Below are 27,019 nucleotides of genomic sequence, written 5' to 3' on the forward strand. Positions count from 1 at the left end.
ACCACGGAAAATGAAACTATGTATATGGGTAGACTGTTGTACTTAAACTGTACATTTAAATCTAAGAAATACTGAAAGAAGGGAAGGAAAAATTTCCAGCTGTTTTCAATCCCTCCCGCCATTTTGAACCTTATCCTGCTTATTCCTGTCAGTTCCTAATAAAAATACTCAAGAGATTTCTTACGATCCCAGTGAGTAATGTACACACAACACTTAGGACAAATTTATTTAGAAATTTATTTTAAAAATTGTTTAGAAAGATTCTGAACAGTACTGTGACAATTTAAAATACAGGTATCCCTTACTTTTATGTTATGCATTAATTAAGCTACCTCAGTTTTATGAAAGACCTATATTAGTACCCATTTTCCTTAACTAATAAGAAACAGGAAGATAATTTTTGCTTCTATAAAAAAATGTTGTAAAGCAAAAATAGCATGCAGCACTTGTTTTGCAGTGAGCAGTTCTAGAGGCCACCCACACCTGAAGAAGTAAGAGTGGCTGGGTCAATCTCCTTCCCAGGGAACTATACTCAGCATCAAGCTGCCATAGCTTTGAACTGTGTCTCTAAGCATCTGTGCTTTTTTCTGATTTATTTTCCTCACCCATTAGCAAGATGAGTTGTAAAGGATCAGAAAAATCTATGAGAGATTTTTTTGGGGGGTCTGGGAATGCTCAAAACTTTTCCATATAAATTAATGGTAATTGCTTCTTCACTTTACACCATTTTGACTTATGAAAGATTTCATAAGAAGGCTCTACTTTCAGAAAACAGGGGAATCCTGTAACACAGAATTACAGGTTTCTGAAATTATAGGTTTCTGAAAGATCTGACTTTTTTTGTAAAAGTGAAAATTTCCTTCAGTTGGTGAAAATAGGTACTAATGTTGGTCTTTCATAATGCATAAAAGCAAAGCATAATGTAAGCTTTTGAAGAGCAGGGATACTTGTACCGCATGCTCTTCAAATTGCCAAAACAAACAGATCAAACATATTAGACAGATGTATTAACTGTTGAATACACACATTCTGACAAATTCTATTCATTTCCATTTCAGTGATGTCTTTTTCAGTAACATAGCTCCTTAGGTTATGTGGTTTTCAAAGGTAAATATAGACCTAAGTGACAACTAATGTGATATATTTTTATGACAACAAGTATTTATCTAAGCACAACTTTAGCAAATGGAAGTTGTCAAAAAGTGCAAATTAAATCTTTGTTCTTTTTTCTCTCACTTCTCTTATACTCATTAGCTTAGATGCTACCGGTGAATGTCACATTATTGTATTTGAGATTACTTGCTTTCAACACTAGCAATAAAGAAAAGCCATCTCAGCTGACTTTAATTTTAATACAAACTAACAAATATGGAAAGCAAGCAAAAGTAAATATGCATATTTACCTTTCATTAAAGAAATGCTTCATATAATCATTATACGATTATATTTTCAGATGCAATCATAATATAACATGGTTGTGGACAACTGATTAAAACAAAAGAATTGAATACAAACTTATGTTATTTTGAAGGGCTGGAGGCAAGTTGTTTCATGCTTCTGACTCCCCAGAAAGCAATGCAGATGGAAAAAAATATCTGAAGAAATAAGATACAAAGAGGAAAAACAATTACAATTGAATAGATAGTTTTGTTCAACTGAGTTAAAAATATCTTTGTAGGGGAAATGAACATAAACATTTTAGACAGTTAAATTAATCAAATTGAATTTAGCAGTTGTTCACTGATAGAATTTAGCCAACACAACTTAAAACTCATTACGTTGCAGACAGGAGTGGGAGTAAAAAGTTTTGGTTTTGTGGCTTTTATTTTTAAACTCTCCAACCTGGATCATTTCTAGGTTTGGGACTATGAACGTTAGATACTGAATGAGACAGAACTTTCTTCTGGCATCTGGGCATACTGTATGCAGAATGTACTGTATGAAATGATCTCATTGTTTATATAGTTTAAGAAGCATTTGGAAAAGGAGGAATAAAAACATTATAAAGAATCATTCCTCTCTGGGGCAATGTGATCTAACATGTTATGAACTTTACCTAACATGAATGAAAGGTTAAACACCACTGCTGATTTTCCTTCTCAGTCTGTTGATCTCATCAGGTGTATATTAAAAAAAGTACTACAAATTTCTCTTTAAAATTGATAACATAGCTAAGCCATAAGAAGCATCAGAGTTCATTGAGTTCTTTGGTTCTTTTTTTTTTGCTTTCAAGTAATATCACACATTCCCAATAAATCACCCAAAATTAGCCAAATAAAACTCTTGATTTCTGATGATCCTAGCAAGAAGGATTATACATTCATTCTCAGAAGAACTCATGGTTGCAGAATTTTTTATTATGCATAATCTAAATGCCATAATGCCATAAAACATGTATCTTCTCTTGAGGTAAAATCCAAGCACTAGTCATGATCTTTATACCATTAGAGGCCTCCTAAGCCAACCCTTTCCTTTGCTATTACCTGTGTACTAAAATTAAACTGTAAGATTGCTTTTATGATCTCCATTTGAGGTGTTACTGGTATGATGATAGAAAAGAGTAATGCCCAAACAAATGGAGTTATTGGGATAGCTGTATCCATATATTTTTTTATTGTGCAAACCGCCTATCCCAACTACCAAAATATGACCAAGTCTTCTCCCCAGGAAGAAGATCACTATCCCTGAAAGATCCACAAAAATATACAAAGGAGAACATTTAAGTAATAAGATGGAGGTATGAGGGACATTTTGGGGTGATGGACTGTGGAGAAGCCAAAGGCATGAACTGAGACCAGCCATCAATTAAGAGAAAACAGCTTTAACTGTGGTTATTTTGCTATGAAAGCCTGAATATAAAAACAAAAACAACAATACGACTTTCCTAAACACTGATATTTAGACTTCACAGGTAGGTTGTTCAATTTCATATGAACCTTATGGTTCTTCCTAGAGAACTATTATCCTTCACATTAGCCAGTCTGCAGTTTTCTTCAAATACATGCATTCCTTTCAGCCTATAATATGCACAATATAAAAATACATATGAATAACAAACTCTACAGTTATATTGAAGCAGAAGTCAAGAATAATATTAGCATTATGGAGTTGCCTCAGAAATCAAATACAATATATTTAAAGGCTGGTTTTGATTTTGTTTCTTTTGACTGTAATTCAAGAAAAATGACCTCATGGGATTTCTCATGATGGTGCCAAGCAAAATAATACTAAGGTGGGAGTATTTATGAAAGCCCTTTGACTGTGCAATGAATTGCATTAGTCTGTGAAGATGGGTAATGTTGACAGAGTACTAGCTGCAAAAACAACTTTCAAATGGGAGAGAGATGATAAATGCATAATAATAGTAGAAATAGTTCCATTCCAATTCATAATATTCCAATATCCAATTCAAGCAACTAATAGATACCTTGTGTTGTGTAAGGTAGTGGAACCTGAAATATATTGGCAGTTTAAATTTTTACTGGTTTTGAGTTTAGTGTTTAGGGTCATAAGGATTCCATGGGTGAAGGCTAGGGAGAATGAAATAGCTAAAATGTATGTAAAAGTTTGCTAGTATGTCATGATTCTCCTCTTCCCTACTCCCCACACACTAGACTATCCATACTTTCATCTGGAATCCCAGAAAGAGTAAGAACTTCCAACCTAACAAAAGAATGAAAAAAAATTACAATTCACTTCACTCCTTTGTTGTTTATCTGCAACTTCACAACTAAATCTTTGTGTTTTGAAACTATAATTCAAGTCCTATTTCCTTAAGGATCCATTCCTAACTAAACACAATTGTCTTTTCCAGTGATTTAAAATGTTTTTAGCTTATCAAAAAATGCAATATTGGACAGTTTGCAGTTTTATTTTGTTTCTCTGGGATTTTTCATCCGTATATATTATCTCTTCAAAAGGATGGGGTGAAAACTTGATGAAGCATAGGAATCCAATTCAGGTTCAATGTTAATGTGCAGTGAGATCCTTGCCTAAACCAGCCATTGTTTTAGGTGCTTTATTAGATTATAATGTTTAATTCTCATTACAAATCTTGGTAGATTGGTACCCAATTTGCTCATTAGGCGATGGGAACTTAGAATTTACAGAGAAATCACAAAGCTACTAACTATCAGAGCTGGGACATGGTAGTTTTTTTGTTTACATAGCATCTCCCAGAAAATCTAACTGCATATCCAGTGAAGTCAGTTCAGTGAATATGTGCATCAGTAGTGAATCATTGCCTCTTATTTTGTAGTCACTCATCCTTGCCTAATGATTTTTGAGTCAGTAACTGCTAGGTTTCTGACATTTTTCACCGTCAGCATTTTAAGTATAAATTGGAGTTTTTGTATATAATCCAGAATGGCACAGAAACATAAAAATTAATGCAATGAATATGCCCCTCTCAAAATATGCATGACTCTGAAATAGTCACTCAGTTTCATTAGAAAATAGTTAAGTAGGAAAAATAGATTTGCTCTTATATTTTCAAGTATGTATGTGTTGTGCAATACATACATTAGACCTAAATGTGTATTTCACATATCATTTTAAGCTGGAAAATTATTTAATGTGGACTCAATAAAACCAGTTGATTATTGATTGCAGTCATTCCATTTTTAAAATTTTCTCTTGTTTTAACTCTCTCTTGATTTTTGTATGAAGTTGTTCATTTGGTTCTCCGTAGTTGATTAGATTAAATGTATCATTGAAATAATTGTTCATTAACATATTTCCCAACTAAGTATTTGTTCAAGGAAGATAAGAAAACTACTAGTGAGGCTAGTATAAGAATAAAAGACAATTAAAGTGAGCATTTTTTTGCAATATTCTCTAATCATAGATAGAATGTTTCTGAATATATACAAATTCAATGAACACTTATTTTATCATAGGCCTGGGCAAGTCTCAAGATTTTAACAGCTGGATTTAAAATATGAAACAGAGGAAGTTCACTCTTGGTGTCAAGCCCTCCTTGAGCTAACACATCATTAGTGGCCCTTGTCTTCAGGCTATTTCCTTGACTTCCCATGGCCCTAGACTCTGATTCCTGAACTTTGGCCTGTACAGATGCTCTCCCTGTTTCCTCCACCTCTTTCCAAAAAAGTGCATCAATTGACAGGTGGCTAACCTGAGCCTGTAATCCATACTAAAACACCAGAGGGAACTGATATTTTATTCTGCTGCTCCTCCCTGTTAATGTCTGTGTTTTAAGAGGACTTACTAAACACGGCTCTACTTATGAGCAAATCAGACATCTAATCTAAAAGGAGACAGAATAGTACCAAAAGAGGTATTTATGTGCATGTGACTTCTCCTCATACTGCTATCTCTCAAATTACAAAGCTAGTGGATTGTTCTTACACCTATGTACATATCTGTCTCTGTCAGTTTGAATATACCTACTATATATATATTAATATTAATATTAATTAATATATATATTAATAAATGACCTGAGGTGCAAATAACATATCCTCTTAGGTAGTGGATAATTTCTATTAGAACTAGAACTCCACATATCTCAAATCATTTAACTTTCAAATAAACTTGCAAATAAAATGAAACTTTTGAAGTACTTGAAACATTACCCACAGGAGAAACTAAATCTCTGAAATAGCTGAAATTTAGTTTGATTCTCAAGCATGGATTTATTGCTGCAAATACTGAAATAGAATACATTGCCTGAGAGATAATATCTCATTTAATTTTATGCGTCTTCACAGTGGTGATATAATTATGTATACTAAATCACTAAAAAGTTGAACGAGTAAGTTAGAAAAGATAAGTCATTTTGTAAATGGTGGGTAAAGTTGCTTGATAAATTCTGCCTTGACAAGGAACATGAAATACTTTAACTATAAATAACATTTTTTTGGTGAAGATCTGAGACTTAATCACTTTCAAATAATTTAAAAAATATTACTGCTTATTTCACTGCATATATTTTCAGCCAAATTTAGACATTTGTCTGGATTTCCTAAAATTCTCCTGGAATGGATATACTTTTTTTTTTTATGCCTAACAAATCATATCCTGCCTATAAATGGAAGAGCATACTTTTACCTAAAAATTTTTTCTTTGACATTGATGAGGTTCATAAAATAACAATTAACTAGCCAATTATCACAACCATAACAACGACAACAGCAACAATTTGTTTTAAGAGCAACATATTAAACAAGCAGAAGTTTTTACTAAATTATTTGGAGAAAAATGTACCAATTCTTTGTTAAATATACTTTTTAACATAATATTTCAATTTTTTAAAAGATTACCATCATCTGCTGTACAGAGAAGCAGATAAGAACTTAGAGTACACACCTGAATTGCAATAAAATATCTCTATTTTCTATTAATGCAAGAGACAAACACAAACAGTACTAGACTAGAAATTGGAGCCAAATGGACTGAAAGTCCTTCTGAAGTGAAAACATCAGAAAGATATTAGGTAATTATACTTTTTTTTCTTAGAATTTTTCAAAGATAAAATATGACAAATGCTAACTCAAAAGCAATTGGGAATTGCTGATTTTACTTCCAGTATATTCTATATATGACTTAAATACTGAGTCATCTGCAGACAAATAAACAAAAGGCTTAAAACAAATAATTTCCAGGCATTGCAACTATTACGTGTGTTTTATCTTTATTTCTGTATCCTATCCAAAGCAGATACAATCACCACTATACTTAATGCATAGTCTTATCATATTTAATACTGTCAAGATTTAAATCAAGTATCATTGTTTTACACTTGTTTTTAAATATATATTGAAATTCTTAACAGAGGGAAAACAATATAAGAAGAAAGTTTATGTGAATGTCCATAATAACAATGCCTTATTTAAAAAGAATATATATTTTTCTCAATCATTACATATACCCTGATAGTCATTTTCAAACAAGATAAAATATTAAACATACTATGATCATGTTTTTTAAAAGAAAATAAACACAAAATAAACATCGGAACAAAAGTTTTAAATAATTCAACTGAACTCTGAAACCTGAAAAACTAGATATTTCACTATTTTACTACTCAGTGTGGGCAAAGGACTCTAATAATTTTAGTGACAAAAAAGTACTAAGTTAATTTTAGATAACAAATACAGAATCTTCATTGTAACCATTTCTTCAGCTCCCTGGAAATGATTATCTCCTATGATGTACAATAATTTACTCACTTCTAAATGTCTAAACAGCTCAAGAAATTGTATATACTTTACAATAATGCCCCTACAGAACATTCTATTGTTCATCTATATCACACTTGAGTTATCATGATAACATTTTAAAACCATAAATATTAGTAAGAGCATTAGAGATCACTTATAGGTCTTCAAGAACTACCTACCATTCAGAGAATATACTTGAAGACAGTTGTCATGAATTAGCTACTGTGCATGCAAACCCATCTGGTCAAAATTGTATAAACTGTAATTAGCATAAAGTGAAAATAGATGCTACATTTCTCAAAAACATCTGTGAATTTTTCATCTTTGAATTCAAAATTATGAATAAAGTGTGTTTATAGATATAGGACTTCAAAATTATCCAATATTACCAACCCTTATTCTGAGGGTATGACCATCCAGTAGTGTGGATTTTAAAATTGTCTTTAATTACTTACTACATTCTTGCTTTTCCTTATACACAGTGATACAGCTCAATTTATGTTGATTTCCTAGAAAATTTCTAAATATTTTAATATACATACTCTAGATATTCGGGCTTTCTTCTCAGTTTTTTCCAGTTATTTTTTTCATCCCCAGCTTGAAGTTTCCAAAAGGATAGGTACAAGGAAAGGCTAAACTTACCACAATTAAAACGGAGGAAAAATTAAAGAGACAACCAAAGTTGATTAGACATGATTTGTATCCATAGAATGGTCAGAATATGTGCCTTATCAAAGCTGGAGCCTGACTTTATATTTTTCTAATTAAAATTCTTAATGTAGAAGGGTAAGACTTTTTTTTTAGAACTCTATTTTGAACTGTAGGATAAAAAACAATATGGAGATATGGAGAGAAAGTTATGATAAGGTCAGATTAAAAGACCAAATATCACTAGTGAGAATGAATGTGAGGTTAAAGGTTGACCGTTCTGTTGGAAAAATACCTTAGGAAAAGTGTACATTATGAAAAGCATCTGTTTATACTCATAATCTTCCTCTAGTACTTACCATGGAGCCCCATGTTCTTTACTTTTTATGGATTTAGGAATGAAAAAGATATCAGAGCAGTAAAAAATTTTAAGGCTAGTCTATTTTAGTTTTTATAAATTTGGGAATAAGTGTAGGAAAAATAAGGCACTTGACGAACATTACCTAATTTGTCCTGAGACATTTTTATATATTAAAATTAGTCAAGGGCAAGCATTGTAAACATTGTAAACATTTCCCTAAAAACTATTACCTTACTTAAATGGAAGGTAATATTTTTTTAAATGGAAGAGAGCTCAGTGAATTAAAAAATTCATTCGTTTTTTTTTTTACTTTCATATTTCTGCAAGTAAGTTCTAGCTACAACTAGAATAACATTTCATTTAATTTTCCTGAGTATGTCTAACATTGGCACAAAATTGTTTGCTTCATATCCAGTAGTATATTTTGAAACTGAATATTTTTGAATAAAATGTTGGTGGATTAATCATGGTCCTTAAGTGTCCTAACAGAACTCTCTGTAATAATGAAAAGTATGATCTTTAATCTAAAATTCAAAGTACAACACCTTTCTAATTCCCTTTTATTTCTGACTGCTGAAATTTAAAGCATTTGCATTCTAAAATCAGAACTCTGTTTTAACAAAAATTATCAAGAAAAACATTCAATCCTGCTCTACCAAAATGCCATTTTCATGGTAAACACATAGTGGTTCCTGATAATCTCATCACAGCAGTTTGATTTTCAGTGTATTGTACATAACAAAGGCCAGCTCCTAGCATCTCTCTGACATCACAGTTGAGAGCTTACGTCGTAAAAAAAATTCCTAAATCTTTTCACGTGCATAAAAAATTTCAATACTTGGTGTACAAAAATTTATATCTGAAAGACCATGTGTTTACAAATGCAGAACGCCATTCAACACTGCTAGTCCAGGACGTCCAGTGGGCTGTTAAAAAAATTCTTTGTACTTGCCTACTATTTAGGAAACAAAGGAAGCCTCGTAAAAAATTTTTTTTCATGAAAAAAATTGCCATGTTTACAGAAATAATAGTGATGTCTGTTTTTTTTTAAAAGAACGACAGTATATCTTGGAAGGATATGTTTTGAAAAGATCTCTTTGTATTGTTTTTGCTTGTGTCAAAGGGATGATTAGAGTCCCAGTAAATGGGAGCCTCCCAGAGTAGGCTAAATAGAAGGCCAACAGCCAACATATGGCTTGCAGCTTGGGGGATTTCTCTCAAAGTTCTGCCAAAGATGGGACTGCCCAAATGGTTTCTCGCGTAAGTCCTAAGTCATAAACTGCATCCTACTAAGCCAGCCATGCCAGAACTGGACCCAAGGGTATACGGAGTCTTGGCTGATGGGAAACAATGACTGCTTCCTAAGGAAGCCACAGCTGCTTTCCTGAGAGACACCCCAGATGCCTGAATTTTCCCTTACTTTCCATTTTTGACTACCTGTTCTGGCAACAGTTCCAACAAAGGGGGAGGCAGGCAGCAGGCACCCAGCTGTTTTCAATAAGCCTTGGCAATGTAGGTACTGATTACATAAACACTGCAAACATTCAAAGAGCATATTTTCTAGCTTTTAAGCTATAAAAAAGTGTGAGCCTGTACCCTATATCTCTTCTGTTCCAAATAATGATAATACTGATCATAATGATGACTACCATGATGATGACGATGACAACAATAATGATAATTAAGGCTCTAATTATGAAAGCAAAGATTATTAAAGGAAACATGATATCATGAACTGCTGGGAAAGAGCTCGAATTATGCAGAGAATTGGAAAGATGAGAAATTTCCACATTTCAGGGACAAGAATATGTATTTTTTCCTTTAGGAAACAATGAGGTAAAAATGTGCAATTAAATCACTTGATGTCTTATAATTCCCACAATCCATGGAAGAAAACAATTAGCTGTTGCATCATCCATTTGCAATATAGCACATTTTCCTTTTCATTTGCATGTATTCAAAAATATTATTCTAACTTCTTAATATACACAATGAACTTTGAACAACACAAGTTTGAATTGCACACAGCCACTTAAGTGCTGTTGTTTTTCCATAAACACAATACAGCACTGCAAATGATTTTTTTATCTTCCTTATGATTTGCTTAATAACATTTTCTTTTCCTTAGCTTCCTTTATTAAAAAATGTACTATATAATACATGTTACATGCAAAATATGTGTTAATCAACTATTTATGTTATCAGTAAGGCCTCTGGTCAACTTAGGTTATTAGTAGTTAAGTTTATGAAGAATCAAAAGTTATATGTGGATTTTCAATTGCATGGGGGGTTGGTGTTTCTAACCTCCATGCTGTTCAATGGTCAATTATATCTAAAATATCCAAGAAAGAATACTCATAAAATATTGCAGAAGGTCTTCTGATTATATCAAAATCAGGTTCAGAAACCTAGTCAAACTAGAACTCTGGAAAAGGAATAAGAGAATTAGGTTGTCCCAATTCAACACAAATTATTTTGCCTCAGCAGGTTACTCAGAATTTCAGTTTCTGCCTCTATAAAATAAAGATAAAAGCTTCGAGGTCTCACAAGATTATGGTAAATATTGACTCAATTAAAAAATCATAAAGTTCTATGAAAATATAAGATATTAAACTGTGCTATATTTCTTGCTAAAAAGATTCAATAAACTAAAAGTGACAACAACAAAAAAAAATAAAAAATAAAAGTGACAACAGAGTGACAGATAATGAGATATAGATTATAAGTAGAATTTGGAACATAAGAGTTTTCAACATGTCAGTTCTTTCTCATTCATGGTCACAAATTAAAATGATCCTTTCAATATTGTAGGTACATAATTATTGCTGGGAAAATATAACTATCTTACAAACTAGAGTAATCTATAATTGTACTTAGTGGGTAAGTACAATTTTTTTTTTTAATTTTTATTTATTTATGATAGTCACACAGAGAGAGAGAGAGAGAGAGAGGCAGAGACACAGGCAGAGGGAGAAGCAGGCTCCATGCACCGGGAGCCCGACGTGGGATTCGATCCCGGGTCTCCAGGATCGCGCCCTGGGCCAAAGGCAGGCGCTAAACCGCTGCGCCACCCAGGGATCCCAGTGGGTAAGTACAATTAGGTTGATCATCATTTGAAGTATTTCCGTTATGTACCTCATCCTGTAAAGACATAGAATTTGATGATCTTGATGAGTTTTAGTGTCATAAAATATTTTAAATTTTAAATCCTTTTTATGACACAAAAATATAGACTAAATAATAGTTTCAATTTTTAAAAAAGATTTTATTTATTTGTTCACCAGGGACACACAGAGAGAGGCAGAGACAGGCAGAGGGAGATGTAGGCTCCTCGTAGGGAGCCCAATGTGGGACTTGATCTGGGACTCCAGGACCATGCCCTGAGCCAAAGGCAGATACTCAACCACTGAGCCACCTATGTGTCCCTAAATAATAGTTACTAATGATCCTCCAGCCCACTTCTATTACCAAACCATGGTTTTGATCTTTCATGTTACATTAAATTTCCAATCATATCTAAAATTATGTTAAAATATTTTTTTACAATTATTACAGATATTTTTCCTCAGGGATGCTAACCAATATAATGGAAATGGTCTTCCATGAAAATTATATAAAAATAGAGATAATTTTTTAGTAGTAGTATTTTTGAAATATTCTTTGACAAATGAAAAAATATATATATTGAGCAAAGCTGAGTCAAAAAAATTCTAACTGGAACTAAGCTGATAGCACGACATGTTTTTTGACTAGGATAGACAATATAACATAAAGGAAGGGGCCAAATTTAATGGACATAATGGAGGAAGAATAGTAAGAAAATGCCAGCAAAAAATTATTGTTCTATACCTTTGTGTTATAGACAAAACACTTGAAAAGTCATCAAAAATTTTAGTAGAGACTCAATGTAAGAAAATCTAATATTGCAAAGTCACAACTGCTAAAATAATAAACTTTAAAAATAAACACCCATATCCTTCTAATTACTTATTATTTATTTAGTGCTAGGTATGACATGCATAAGAAAAAATATCATGGTACTTACCTCAAAGGCAAATATATGCACAAAAAATTGCAATGAACCATCCCCCATTAGTTTGTATTTATTATGCAAATATATATCTAATTCTTGTTTTATGCCAGGCAATTCACTCTAATGGAATTCACTTGTGAGCCACATAGGCCCTGAATTCAGAGAAGTAGGTCTACATAGTTTTCTACGAAGTATCTATTAAGGGCTGGTATTTGTATATATATCGTATTTCTAAATCTTCAGGTTAAAACTATCTTCACAATGTGGCTCAATGTAAAAACATGTTTTACTGAAAAGAGGCCAATCACAGAGATATGTTATATTTTTCACTGACTTAGCTTATTTGTAAGATGAATATTTGCCACAGCTACCTTATAGGATTCTTATATGAATAAGGGATGAATCATTTTCATTCAGCAGATAGAGTGTTTTCTAAAGTACCTATATATTACTGTTTTGAACTTATATGTGATTATAAAGGTGGCTTTGAATCATAATTCTATCCTGAGGAAGTTATTTAATGCTGATATATCTCACTATCTTCACCTGAAACACATGGATAATTTTACAAGGTAGTTGGCATAATTAAGTGAAAGAGTGAGCATAAACACTTGGGATTTGATGTATGCATGTGCTCAGCAAATGTTAGTAGTTTCCACTGATGCTATTTTTTTTTTTGCTATTTTGTTATTATAGTTACTACTGATATTAGATCAGCTTTTACAGCAAAGTTTTCTAAACTTTATTTTTTTAAAAATTAAAAAAAAAGATTTATTTAATTGAGAGAGAGAGAGAGAGAGAGAGCAGGAGGAGGGGTAGAGGGAGACAATCCCAAGCAGACTCTGCACTGAGCACAGAGCCCAATGTGGGGCTCAATCTCATGACCCTGAGAGCATGACCTGGGCTGGCACGAAGAGTTGGACACTTAGCCAAAGGAGTCATCTGGGCACCCCTAAATTTAATTTTGAAAATATATCATAGCAGTTCTTCTCTTCCATTGCATTTAGCCTTTAAATATTTCAATTATTTTTTTGTGTATTATAAGCCACAAAAAAAATTATTTTAAAAGGATGGGTTAAAACAACTAGAAACAAAAATTCTAATATTTACTTTTTTTCATCTCAATGTATCCTCATCCACCACTTTTTAAAATCACAACCACAAGCTTAAAGGAATATTCAAAAATCTAAACCAGTGCCCTGGGAAAAAAACAGGTTGAGAGCCTTGAAACTTGGATTCTTGTCCTTTCGGTCATGAAATAGTCAAATCATTTATGTTCTCTGGATGTCATTTTCTTTTCTGCCCAATGAGATAGAAATAGGAAATCTCTAATATCTATTCTATTCCATTATCTGAAAAAAAATAACAGAATTGGCCAATACAATATTATAATGTTAGAGAGTTCTAAGGATAGCTCCCATAAATAATTAAAATTTTAATAAAAAGAGTATACCAGAAATACTTCTTCATCTTGCCCTAGTTACTAGCACAATAAGGTAACTGAAATAATGGAGGAAAAGACAAGGGAGGAGTCTTAAAGAAAATCAGCTTTCCAGAGAACAAACTGATGGTTGCCAGAAGGAAGGGACAAAGTAGGTAAAGGGGAGTAGAAGAAAGAGACTCCCAGGTATGGAATGAAGTCACAAGGATAAAAGGCACAACAGCATAGAGAATATAGTGAATGATATTGTAATAGTGTTGTATGGTGACAACGGGTAGCTACACTTGGGGTGAACATGGCATACGTGTTGAATTACTATGTCATATACTGACACTACTGTAACATTGTTTGTTGACTATATTCAAATAAAAAAATAAATAAAATAAAATAGCCAATCCTAAAAAAAATTATTTTCCATACATGTGGAATATGTTTACAGACTGGCAGAGGATGGCAGAGATGGATTCCCCAAACATCCATTTCTAGAAATCAAAATCCCTAATCTTCACCTTGGACATAAGCTGGTCCACTGTGGCCTAAAATTTAAAAAGTTAAGACACATTAGGTTCACTTTTGAAAAATAACTTGGTGAACATCAACAAAGAAAAGGTAGAGTAGCACTAGTGATTCTTATAAAACTTTGCAGAGGTATATACTAAAATAAAACAAGTCATGGACAGTTTTGGTAGATATTGGTAAATAATGATGGGTTTTAAAAACAAAAGAAATTCCAGAGGTAAAATACTTTGCCTGTTTTTAGTTATAGTTCAGGAAATACAGCCATAGCTCAATAAGGTTGGAGTTGGGGGAAGAATACAGTTTAGTCATTAATATATCATCTAGGTCAAGTTATAACACAAAACCTTCAGAACTGCTAGTTTTTATATAGTCCATAATTCATTGTTGATTATTTCTCTCTTCTTTGAGAGAGAAAAAAGACAGAGGGAAGATCCTTAAAAACAATTACTATATGATAAAAATTCTAGGAGAAACTTATAAATAACCAATGCCAAATATTGAATAAAGAATCAATGACGCATGGTGTGGTATGAGTCTTTAGACAATATCTTTGTATCTGCAAATGTGTTTATAATTATGTCAAAAGATAAATTTTATGGATTCTGGGTAAATGTGTTAATAATTCTCATAACTAAGTAAGGGCCAATGGAACCTTCCTGGTTAGCTTCTGAAATTAGCACATGCAACAAAAGTTGTCCCAAGCTAAAATTACCCTAGGATATCCCTTAAATAACGCCTTTAGTGTACTACACATGGTTTTGTGTATGCAAACCCTTTATGGTAATTCTTTTACATATTCATGTTGGAGAACTATTGTGCAAGACTGAAGAAATTAACAAAGGGACGTCTCTAGGTAGTTGTCTGATAATTTAAACCAATCTTGCCTTTTGATTAAATGGCAAAACTTAGTGGGAAAAGAAAGAGAAAAAAGGGGATGATGAGATCTAAATTGTTCCTGGTTATTTGTAAGGTTACTTCTTTTAATTTTTGATGTTGAGCTTCTATTACTCTAGTATTGGTTAAATAGATGTCTTTGCTTTTGATCAAACAAGACAGCAGAGTGTATCTGAGAGCTCCAAATTCCAAAAGCAGCTTAAATGTACATATGACGTCACCCCCCACTTTACATTAACATATAGGAGAATATTTGGTTTGTTTTTTTTGGCACACAAATTTTGCTTTAAAATATGTTTTAACTGCCCTAAGTAGTTAAACCTCAGTAAACCTCTGCATACACTGCTATTTCTAACTCTGTCTTTGACAGCAATGATCCTATCACAGCTGCACAGACCATGCTTTTACTTCAAACTTTCAAGTGAATAAACGTAATATAAATGCTGTCACAACAAATGCAGTGTACTGAGACTTTCTGTTATGTCAACTATATTTAGATTTCAATACTAGCATTTTTCTTGACCTAATTATGACTCCCTGTAATAACCTGGTTTACCACAGAGCATTTAGTACAGGGATTCCCCTTGTTGTGAAGCAGAAGTTACACAGAGAAAGTTTACAAAATCTTGGGATGTGATGACTGTGGTGACCTTGAAAATTTCGCTGAGATGAATACTGGCTAAACTGCATTGTAATTGGCTGAGTTTTTCTATGCTCTTATCAGAAGAAAGTACACATGCCTAGAAATGTTGTTTTCCTTTCTTTTGCTTTTTTTCTTTTCCCCTCTCTCTCTCTCTCTTTTATTTTTTACTTTTTTCCTTTGTCGTGGTGAAGTGAGTTACAAGCTCCCATAAGACCTGAAGACTCAACACAGCTTGGGTTGAGGACTGGATTTCTCCCACATGAGTTTGGTGGCCGGGTCAGTCAGAATGATATTAGTATATTTAATTTTCAAAACACACACAGTGGAACAGATGTGTATTATAGGAACTGAAAAATGAAGTTCAGAAGTGAGGGGGTCTGGGTAATGTTCTGGTACAATATGGCTAGAGATCACTGTATGAAACTAATTCCTGCTGATAATTATAAGTTGTCTCTGTGAAAACTAGTTTATAGTATTTGTGTATAGCACTATGGAGAGTATCAAAGCTACCGAGATTTGAAACAGTGCAGCAGGAGCTCCAGAACTTTATGTAAATTAACCCCATAGCATGGAACACATTAACTTGAGGGTTTCAGGAATTTGGACCTCAGAATGCATAGGATGTGGGTTTAATTGAAATGCGGTATTATGACAATCAGTTTTTCTCTGGAGACAGAATTTTTTAAGGTGCATGCAAATGCATAATTGAGCATTGACATATTACATCATAGTGATACGTTTTAAACAACCCATATCTGCTTCATAGTATTTATTTCACTGAAATACCACTGGATATTTAAAGATTTCTCCTTTAGAGTTCAGCCATCTGAATAAATGAACAGTATACTGAGGTGAGCCAGTCAACTCTCAGATGGGGCCAGGCCTCAAATGCTCACACATACACAAAGCACTTCTTCTGGAAAAAATGTTTCTGGGTTTTCAACATAAATCAGGGTCAACACATAATACAATCATACTCTAGTACATTTAAAAGCTGGAAAACAGTCTAACTAGGACGGTGATGCTTCCAGCAAACCCTCAGGCCAAATAGCAATCAGAAAGAGAATTTATGGCTTTGTGATCAAACCTCATCTCTGTTCAATTCCATGAAGGGATTGCCTGCTCTCCTGAGGAAATTTTAAATGGGGGTTAGAAAACTATACTTTCTCGATGATGACTTACAGGATTTCTTTTTTCTTTTTCTTTCTTCTTTTCCTTTTCTTTTCAACTGTAGCCACAAATGGATATGCTTGTGAGTAATACTAAATTCCAGAAGTCTTGATATTCACAGCATAACAATTAAATTATACATTTATGATAAAATAATAAGCCAATTCTTTTGGGTGAAATTCTATATATATCACTTATAAACAGTAGCAATAATAATATTAAACAATAATAATAAATTTTCTTAATGGTAAAAAATGTCTATTACAGTTTAAAAAAAGTTTGTCAAATTTCATACTGAATTCAGAATATGCCACACAAAATCAAATATATTATTGTTTAGATCATTTTTATATAAAATATAAAGTATAAAACTAAGAATTGCTTATTGTGCAGCAGATTTGGAAATGCCAGGATCAAGAGATCAATACATATCCACAGGGCATACACTATATTCCTAGATATGTACTAGAACAAAAAGTGATAAAAATAATATAAAATAATAATTTATATAGAAGAGAGAATATATTCTGTAAACGGTTGGGGCTTTCTGCAAAATGACATATTACATACAGAACACTCTTCAAGAAATAAATGAAGGGGGCACTTGACGGGATGAGCACTGGGTGTTATTCCGTAAGTTGGCAAATTGAACACCAATAAAAAATAAATTTATTATAAAATAAATAAATAAATAATTTTTAAGAGAAAAATAAATAAAATTGCTTTTTGTGTGACAAAAAAAAAGAGAAATAAATGGAATGCTGGATAAATACATCCTTTAGAAATCTAAGATGTAGCTTATTTCAAAAGAAAGAAAGGGAATACTAGAAACTAGGAGAAAAGAATAGAAGAAGGAGGAGGTTCAATGCTTCAATTGAGCCATGAATAATGGCCTTGACTCTATGAGAGCTGTGTGACCTGGAAAAAGATGATTTTCTCTCAATCCATGAAAAGGTACTAGAAAAATAAACAGTGGCCCAGAGAAGTGGCAAGGAAGCTTTTAATCATCCTCTGCTAGAGATAGGAGAAAAAAGAAAGTGCTCTGTGAGAACCTGAAAAGCTAAAACTGTTCTACAAGTGAGTGTGGTTCAGACACCCAAAGCAGAAAAATTAACATAACTGAGTAACATGAAATTGCTGGGGCCCACAAATAAAGACACGCTGAATACCATAGAGATGCTTTCCTAAGCCAAAGTATCTGAGAAGCCCAGGGATATAACAATCCCTACTGAGAAAGAGCTCATGATAAAAGTTTAAATGTACACACATACACACATACATTTTTTAAAAATCCTGGGGGAGATTTTAACAAACTCAGCAAATGGATAATCTATACCAAAAATATAAGAAGTAATGGAGGAATTGAAAAGATAGTGTAAAGTAAGAATTTTTTAAAAAGATTTTATTTATTTATTCATGAGAGACACAGAGAGGGAGGCAGAAACATTGATGCAAAACTTGATTCCAGGACCCTGGGATCACGACCTGAGCCAAAGGCAGATGCTCAACCACTGAGCCACCCAGGTTACCTGTAAAGTAAGAATTAAAAAAAAAATTAAAATTAAATAAAAAAAATAATAATAATAGAAATAATGAGGGACAGGGACAGCAAAGGACTGGAAAAAAAACATCAGAAAATCCAAAATAATAATTAACAATAATAATTGTTGAAATTAAAAAAAATCTGGTGAACTGGTTAAAAAATGATTATGTAGAGAAGAAGATATAATTAGGAAGCTAGAAGATGAAAATGGCATAGAGGGAGTTATGGAAACAAAATATGAAAAAGAGTTGGTGACATGAAAATCTAATATATCTGATTGGAGTTAAGAAAGAGGGAATAAAAGGAATGGTTGAGAGGTGACACTAGAAGCTATAATGGATGTTAATATTGCAGAAGTGAAGGGAAAAGAAGACATGTATCCCTCAATTGAAAAACCACGATGAAGCCCAAGAAAGGTAAAAAGAAACAAAGAAATAAACTGCATGTATTTTAGTGAAACTATAAAAGACTAGGGACAAAGACATAAATCTTAATGGAAACCAGAAACAAAAGATATATTAGGTTAAGAGGAAAATATAAATATATCAGACTTTTGGCCAAACAGTAAAGAAATATCTTTAAATCTCAACAAATCTCTAAATATCCACTGTCAAATGATAGCCCTATGCCAGCTAACTTGTCACTTAAGATTGAAGGTGAAGTGAAATCATTTTCAGATAAAAATGTTTGGTAATCATAAACCACTGTGAAAAAAAAATCACAGAAAAATTTATACTTTATACTTCAGAAAAAATGAAATTAAAGCAAGAAGGAAACATGGGAGGTAGTTTTAAAAAGGGGAAAATGATGTCTGCACAAGAAGGGTGCAGGCTTTGGGAAAGTAAGTGACTATTGACTTATTTATAATAAATTGAATAATATTAATCAATCACAAACAAGAAATTAAAAACTAGTTAGAATTGAACACTAGGGAATAATAACCTTGGAAGTAGAAGTATAAGATTTAAAGCATTACTAAATCAACTAAGAACAGTATAACATAAGACTAAGGAATAAAAGAACTGAAATATATAATACCCAAAATAGTAAAACAAATGTTTGCAAAACACACACACACACACACACACACACACACACATCCATGCACACCATAGTCAATGTAGTATGCAGTATAGGGGAAGAAGAGACAATGAAAGTAAACACATGATAAGTTGAAACTGACAAACTGTTAAAAATGTCAGAAATCACTAAATATTTAAATGGATTTTACTTGGCAATAAAGGAGATTCTCATACTGGATTTAAAATTTTAATCCAGGGATGCCTGGGTGGCTCAGTGGTTGAGTGCCTCCCTTTGGCCCAGGGTGTGATCCTGGAATCCCGGGATCAAGTCCCACATTGGGCTCCCTGCATGGAGCCTGCTTCTCTCTCTGCCTGTCTTTGCCTCTCTCTCTGTGTGTTTCTCATGAATAAATAAATAAAATCTTAAAAAAATTAATCCAGGTGTGTGTGGGGGGCTCAGATGGATACGTGTATAACTCCTGGTTTCAGCTCAGGTCATGATTTCAGGGTCCTGAGATCCATCCCCATGTTGGGCTCTGGGCTCCGTGGAGAGTCTGCTTGAGATTCTCTCTTGCTCTCTGCCCCTTCCCCAACTTGCATTTTCTCTCTCTCTCTCAAATAAATAAGTCTTTACAATTTTAATCCAATCATATTATGTTTATAATGTGTACATATATATTCACACATATTGATATAGAAGGATTTAAAGAAAAAAAATAGCATGCTATATATTAAGTCAATTAAGTAGAATAACCAGTGATATTTGATATAGTAGACTTCAAGGTAAAATGTTTTAAAGATAGAGCATTATTACTTAATACTACAAAATGAACAATGTGCCATAAGCATGTAACAGTGCTGAATCTGGATGTGCCAAGCAATATAATCTTAAAACACAAAAAAAAACAAAATTACCAAAAACAAACTGAGAAATGAACAAATATAGCTGGAGACTTTAATCTCTCTTGGAAAAGTACACATTATCAAGTAAAATTTTAGTAAGAAGATAGAAGATGTAAACATGAAAATGACGTATATATATACATATATGATATCTCATTTTATATCAAATAAAAAGTAAATGATATACAGACCACAGTATCTGACCGAAAAGTAATTAAGATAGAATAAATCAATATACTAAAAATCAAATATTTGGGATCTAAATAACACACTGATAAATAATCTGTTAGTGGATATAATTTATAAGGGGGATTATTATATATAACTAAATGACAATAAAAATACTGTATGTCAGATTTGTGGGATGCATTTAAAATCATAAAAAGAAATTAATAGATAAATCAATAAGAAAAAAGGAAAAATATATAAATATTGATATAGTCAACCAATTAAAAACTATAAGGTAGATAAAAAGTGGATAAAAATTTAATTAAAATGAATTAAAGGGATCCCTGGGTGGCGCAGCGGTTTGGCGCCTGCCTTTGACCCAGGGCGCGATCCTGGGGACCCGGGATCGAATCCCACGTCGGGCTCCCGGTGCATGGAGCCTGCTTCTCCCTCTGCCTGTCTCTGCTTCTCTCTCTCTCTCTCTCTGTGACTATCATAAATAAATAAAAATTTAAAAAAAAGAAACCTTAAAAAATGAATTAAAATTTTATATTCCAATGTGGATAAATCTAAAAAACAAAATTGAGCAATATTATAATAGTATGGCATTATTTATGTATTATTTTTAAAAGTAGCAAAAACTGACATATATTGTTTGAAATTACAAGTAAATGGAAATATATTACATCATGCAGAAGAATGATAAACACTAATACTACATTGACTATTGTGTGTGTGTATCTTACAAATTTCTGTTTTACTATTTTGGAAGTTTCACATTTCAATTCTTTAAAAAAAGAAAAAAAAAACTTGGGTCACCTGTGTGGCTCAGTTGGTTAAGTGTCTTCTTTCGACTCAGGTCATGATCTCAGGATCCTGGGATCAAGCACTGTATCTGGCTCTCTGCTCAGAGGAGAACGTGCTTCTGCTTCTCCCTCTCCCTCTGCCTGCCACACTGACTACTCTCTCTCTCTCTCTCTCTATCTCTCTCTCTCCTTCTCTCTGTCAAATAAATAAATATAATCTTAAAAAAAAAGAATTGTTAAAAAGCAAAACAAAACAAACAACCCTGAGATCATGACTTGAACCAAAATCAAGAGTCGGATGCTTACCTGACCGAGCCACCCAGGCACCTCTATTTTAGTTAGTAGTTAGTCTGTATAGCAATTAGACAGAAAGGGAGAAGAGATAAGAGGAGTGTGTTTTAAATGTTCAGATACAAATATATTTCTTTCAAAAACCTGAACAAAATATACTCAGTAGCCAAAGGAATCTTGAGAAGGAAGAACAAAGCTGGAGGCATCACACTTTCTGATTTTAAACTATTTACCAAGCTTTCTGATTTTAAATTATTTACCAAGCATCAAACCAGTATGGTATTAGCATAAAAACAGACACAAGAGATCAATAAAACAGAAAAGTCCATTAATGAATCCATGTCTACATTGTTAGTTAATTTATGACAAAGGAGCCAAGAATACATTTGGAGAAAGGATAGTCTCTTCAATAAATGATGCTGGGAAAACTAAGTGGTCATATGTAAAAGAATGAAACTCGATTTGTATCTTATACTATACACAAAAATCAACTCAAAATAGATTAAAGGCACAAACTTAAGAGCTAAATCCATAAAGTTCTGAAAAAATAGGAGGCAAGACCCCTGCCATTGGCCTTGGCAAGGGTTTTTTAATTAGACAACAAAAGCAAAAATAAATAATATCCATAATACAACTCATTTGACTCAGTAGCAAAACAAAAACAAAAACTAAAACAAAAAACCACAAAAACAAAAATGAAAATAAAGCCAATGAAAAATGGTCAGAGAATCTCAGTGGGCATTTTTCAAAGACAAAAATGCCTAACAGATACATGAAAAGGAAGTCAACATCACTAATCATCGGGAATGCAAATCAAAACCATAATGAGATATAACCTTACAACTGTTAGGTTGCCTATTATCAAAAAGACAAGATAAAAATAGAGCTACCTAATGACCCAGCAATTGCACTACTGGATATTTATCCAACATAGTGATTCAAAGGGGCACATACACCCAAATGTTTATAGCAGCAATATCCACTAATAGCCAAACTATGGAAAGAGCCCAGATGTCCACTGACAGATAAATGGATAAAAAAGATGTGATATATATTCCATTTCTCTACTCCACCACCAAAAAGAATGAAATCTTGCCATTTGCAATGACATGGATGGAACTAGAGGGTATTATGCTAAGTGAAATAAGTCAGTCAGAGAAAGATAAATATCATATGATTTAACACATATGTGGAATTTTAAGAAACAAAACAGGTGAACATAGGGGAAGGGAAAATAAAATGAGATGAAAATTGAAAGGGAGACAAACCATAAGAGATGCTAAACTCTAGGAAACAAACTGAAGGTTGCTGGAGGGGAGGGGAATGGGGGGAAGGGATAATTGGGTGATAGGCATTAAGGAGGACACTTGATGTAATGAGCACTGGGTGTCATATGAAACTGATGTATCACTAAATTCCTACCTCTGAAACTAATAAAAAACTAAGCAAAAGGCAAGAGATAACAAATGCTGACAAGGATATGTAGGAAAGGGAAACTTTGTGTACTGTTTGTGGGAATGTAAACTATGATAGCCACTACAGCAAAAGGCATGGAGGTTTCCCAAGAAATTAAAAATTAAAAGTGGATCATATGATCCAGCAATCCTATTTCTGGATGTATATCCAAATGAAATGAAATAATTATCTCTAAGAAATGTAATTACTAAAAAAAAAAAAAAAAAAAAAAAGAAATGTAAGTACTCTTCTATTCATTGCAGCATTATTCATAATGGTCAAAGTATGAAAATAACCTATGTTTGATGACAGATGAATGAATAAAGAAAATGTGGTATATCTATACAGTGGAGTATTATTCAGCCTTAAAAAAGAAAAAAATCTTGTCATTTTAAAAAAACATGGACAAAGTTGGAAGGCATTATGATAAGTGAAATCAGCCAGACAGAGAAAGACAAATATTGCACGGTTCCACTTACAGTCAGGATCTTAAAAAACAAAAGTCAAATGTATAGAAAGAGAGAGTAGAAAAAGTCAATGACTGAAGGCTGAAGGCCTGGGAAAATCAGGAGAGGTTGTTAAAAGGGTACAAACAAACAGTTATAAAATGAAAAGTTCTGAGGATCTAATGTATAACATAGCGACTATAGTTGATAACTATAGTTATAGACTATATAGCATTGTATTATATAATTGAAATATAGCTGATAACACTGTACTATATATAATTGAAGTTTGCTGACAGTAGAACTTAAATGTTCTAACAAAATAAGAAAAAGTGATGGACGTGTTAACTAACTCAATGGGGAAATCCTTTCAGGATGTACATCAAATCATCAGGTGTATACTTTATCTGGCACTTTTTGTCAATCATATCTCGATAAAGCTGAAAAGATGGATTTAAGAAACAGAAACTCTGAATAAATTTGGTTAATGTTAATTCATGGTTTTAAAAATATTTTATTCTGTGGTTTTGAAAAAGAATTGTATTATAAATTTTTTTTAAGATTTTATTTATTTATTCACGAGAGTCACACAGAGAGAGATAGAGGCAGGGACACAGGTAGAGGGAGAAGCAGGCTCCATGCAGGGAGCCCGACATGGGACTTGATCCGGGGTCTCCAGGATCACACCCTGGGCTGAAGGCAGCTCTAAACTGCTGAGCCACCAGGGCTACCCTGTAAAATTTTTTTAATTAAAAAAAAAGAAGAGATGCAATGAGATCTTTGAAAATTCAGGAGAGCTTTGGGGTAGATAGAGGTGGTATTTCTGTCTACTTAAGCATTGAATTGGACCTGAAATGGAAAGAAGAACCAATACAACCATATAGAAGAGGTTCACAGTCAACCTTGTAGAGAGGACTGGCAGACTCATTCAGAACATACTTGAGAGTTAATGTAAAAATGAACACAAGTCTTCCTATGGGGGCTGTTCAAAGCCAAACTCAAGAATGAAGATCTCATTTGATGCTTTCGTAGAATACCACTAAAAATTTATTAATTTTGGGCAGCCCCGGTGGCGCAGCAGTGTAGTGCTGCCTGCAGCCCAGGGCGTGATCCTGGAGACCCTGGAATCGAGTCCCACGTCAGGCTCTCTGCATGGAGCCTGCTTCTCCCCCTGCCTGTGTCTCTGCGTCTCTCTCTCTCTCTCTCTCTCTCTCTCTCTCTCTCTCTCTGTGTCTCTATGAATAAATAAATAAAATCTTTAAAAATTTTTATTAATTTTGAATCAATTACCAACCAGGCCAATTCTACTCTTATGGTACTTAAATTAGAATAGGTAATACAGATTTACTGCACACACAGTTACAATATAGGGTGTGTGTGTAACAGGGCCATACAATACAATCTAGGAGTTTGAGCAACATATTTTGGAAGAATTGAGTGCCTGGAATATAGCATCTCCTCAACTGAGTAGTTATGAATGAATGACTGCATTATTGAATCAAACTGATTTTAAAACTGAGACAGTAGATTATAAAGAAAAGTTTGCTAGCTGAAAAAAGAAGGGAAAGTTTTGGGAGCAGAGATAACAATCAGTAGAGAAAAAAAAATGACTCCCTGAAAGAATTAAGAGACAATCAGAGAAATCTAACTACAAAAGCATTAAAAAAGGAGAGAGAAAGATGAGGCTTGCAAGATACAGGGTAGGCAACCGAGGGGTTTTCATCACAGAGTAATAAGAAGAGATTTGTTTGTAAGCCCCTGGCTGTGGTATACAGCATGGAGCCTGACAAACTGGACAAGACGCCTGTTAGGACACGATTCAGTAAGCTGATGATGACAGTGGCCAGAACTAGAGTATGATTGGCTATGGGGATAGAGAGAAAAAGATGGATTTAAAGGATTTTAGGGGTTTAAACCATGAGAGTGAATGAGTTCTCCAAGGAGCATATACATAAGAAAATATTTTTATGCTCTCCTGATAATCCCCTAACATATTTCCAGACAAACCAGACGGCTCATTACATGTTTCCTGAACACACCCCAGATCTTTCCTGTTGTACAACTCTTCACGCTCACTCCCTCCATCTCTCTTCTCCTCCAGACCTATTTCTTTAAATCCCATTGTCAAGATGGGCCTCAAATTACCTCTTTCATGGAATCTTCCATGATCACGGTTCTCCAAAATACAGAATTGCTACCTCCTCTAAGCCATCACTTTTTTTTTTCTTATTCCTTTTACTGCATTTACTATATATTGTCTGGCATGATGCTAATTTTGTATCTTAGGTACCAACCTAGCTGTGCTTTCCAGCCAGGGAAAATATACCAAATTCAAGCACTTGACATACTGTTTTGTGCATATCAAAATGTCTTTAGATGTAATATATTACAGTGTATTTCTACAATAATAATATGCTGCATGAATCCAGAAATACTTCATTAAATATTGTCTTGTAACTTATTTCAATAGAAAATTAACTTCTTTTTAGAAGTGTTGAAATTTTGGAGCTGATTGAAAAACCAAGTTGAAAACAGTTTATTGACTGATGATATATTATAATCATATATGGTTCTTAATATCTGTTCCTTGAAATAAATAAAATTAGCCTTATTTTTTAAGAAGTAGGTGTCCAAAGTGATATGTAGGCTTATAATGATGCGATTTTCTCTATGATGTTTTTAAGTCTTTTAAAATAATGAAAACCATAAGAGCATTCAATAGAGTTGAGAGAACAGGAAAAATAAAATTATGTTATTAAAATTTTTAATAACTTGGTTCTGTTTTATCTCTGCCCAAGATTAGAAGAAGAGAGAGGCAGAATTATTTTTTACTTGTTTGAATCAGTGTGCCTTCTTGGTCCGGGGCCAACAGAAAATGTAAAAGAATCATTTGGCCTCTATTTGGCTTCTGGATATTGAGGACATGTGTGTCGGCTCAGAGTTACAGGGTGATTTCCATGAATCTATTCCAACCCTTCTGGAAGTAACGTTCATCTGTCAATTCCTTGAGCCAGAACTCAGCTCATATAAGTCATCTATCAAAACTCCGGAATCTGGCTGATAATGCTGACTGCTGCAGAGGTGCCTTTCACGAAATAACAACTTTACCTGCATCATCATCACAGAGAGGGAGGGGGAAATGTCATGATTAAAAAAAAAAATCCTCTTTGTCTTTCTTTTTGAATTCTTTATTTCCCTTGCTGAGACCAAGGGCAATAGTGGCAACCATACATGTAATTATCTTCCTCCCACCAAAAAAATCACGCACAGTGTTTTGATTTCATAGCAGTCAACTTTGATATTTTTCTCCTTGTGAGGAGTTGGATATGCTACTTTGCCTTTGTTTGCAGCCATACTGGAACTGTAGAGTTCCTTTTAAAGGAAGAATGAACATATGGGAGGTTTGGTTTTTTGTTTTGTTTTGTTTTGTTTTTGTAAAACTGTTGTGTAGTTGAATGGTAAACATGATATCCATAAAATTAAATTTCAGCATCT

At 33.2% G+C, this 27,019-nt stretch overlaps 1 protein-coding gene across 3 annotated transcripts in view; it reads right to left on the bottom strand.

The window, feature by feature from the left end:
* Positions 1 to 213: 213 nt before the first annotated feature.
* Positions 214 to 27,019, bottom strand: part of AGMO (alkylglycerol monooxygenase) — a 344,572-nt gene continuing 317,766 nt past the window's right edge. For all 3 annotated transcript variants that reach the window (XM_038556987.1, XM_038556984.1, XM_038556986.1), the window contains one exon: positions 214 to 1,595. In XM_038556987.1, coding sequence (XP_038412915.1) covers positions 1,521 to 1,595 — 75 coding nt within the window. In that variant the 3' untranslated portion in view covers positions 214 to 1,520. The remainder of the gene's footprint in view (positions 1,596 to 27,019) is intronic.

This window comes from Canis lupus, chromosome 14 (assembly GCF_011100685.1).
Source record: "Canis lupus familiaris isolate Mischka breed German Shepherd chromosome 14, alternate assembly UU_Cfam_GSD_1.0, whole genome shotgun sequence".
NCBI classification, from domain to species: Eukaryota; Metazoa; Chordata; class Mammalia; order Carnivora; family Canidae; genus Canis; species Canis lupus.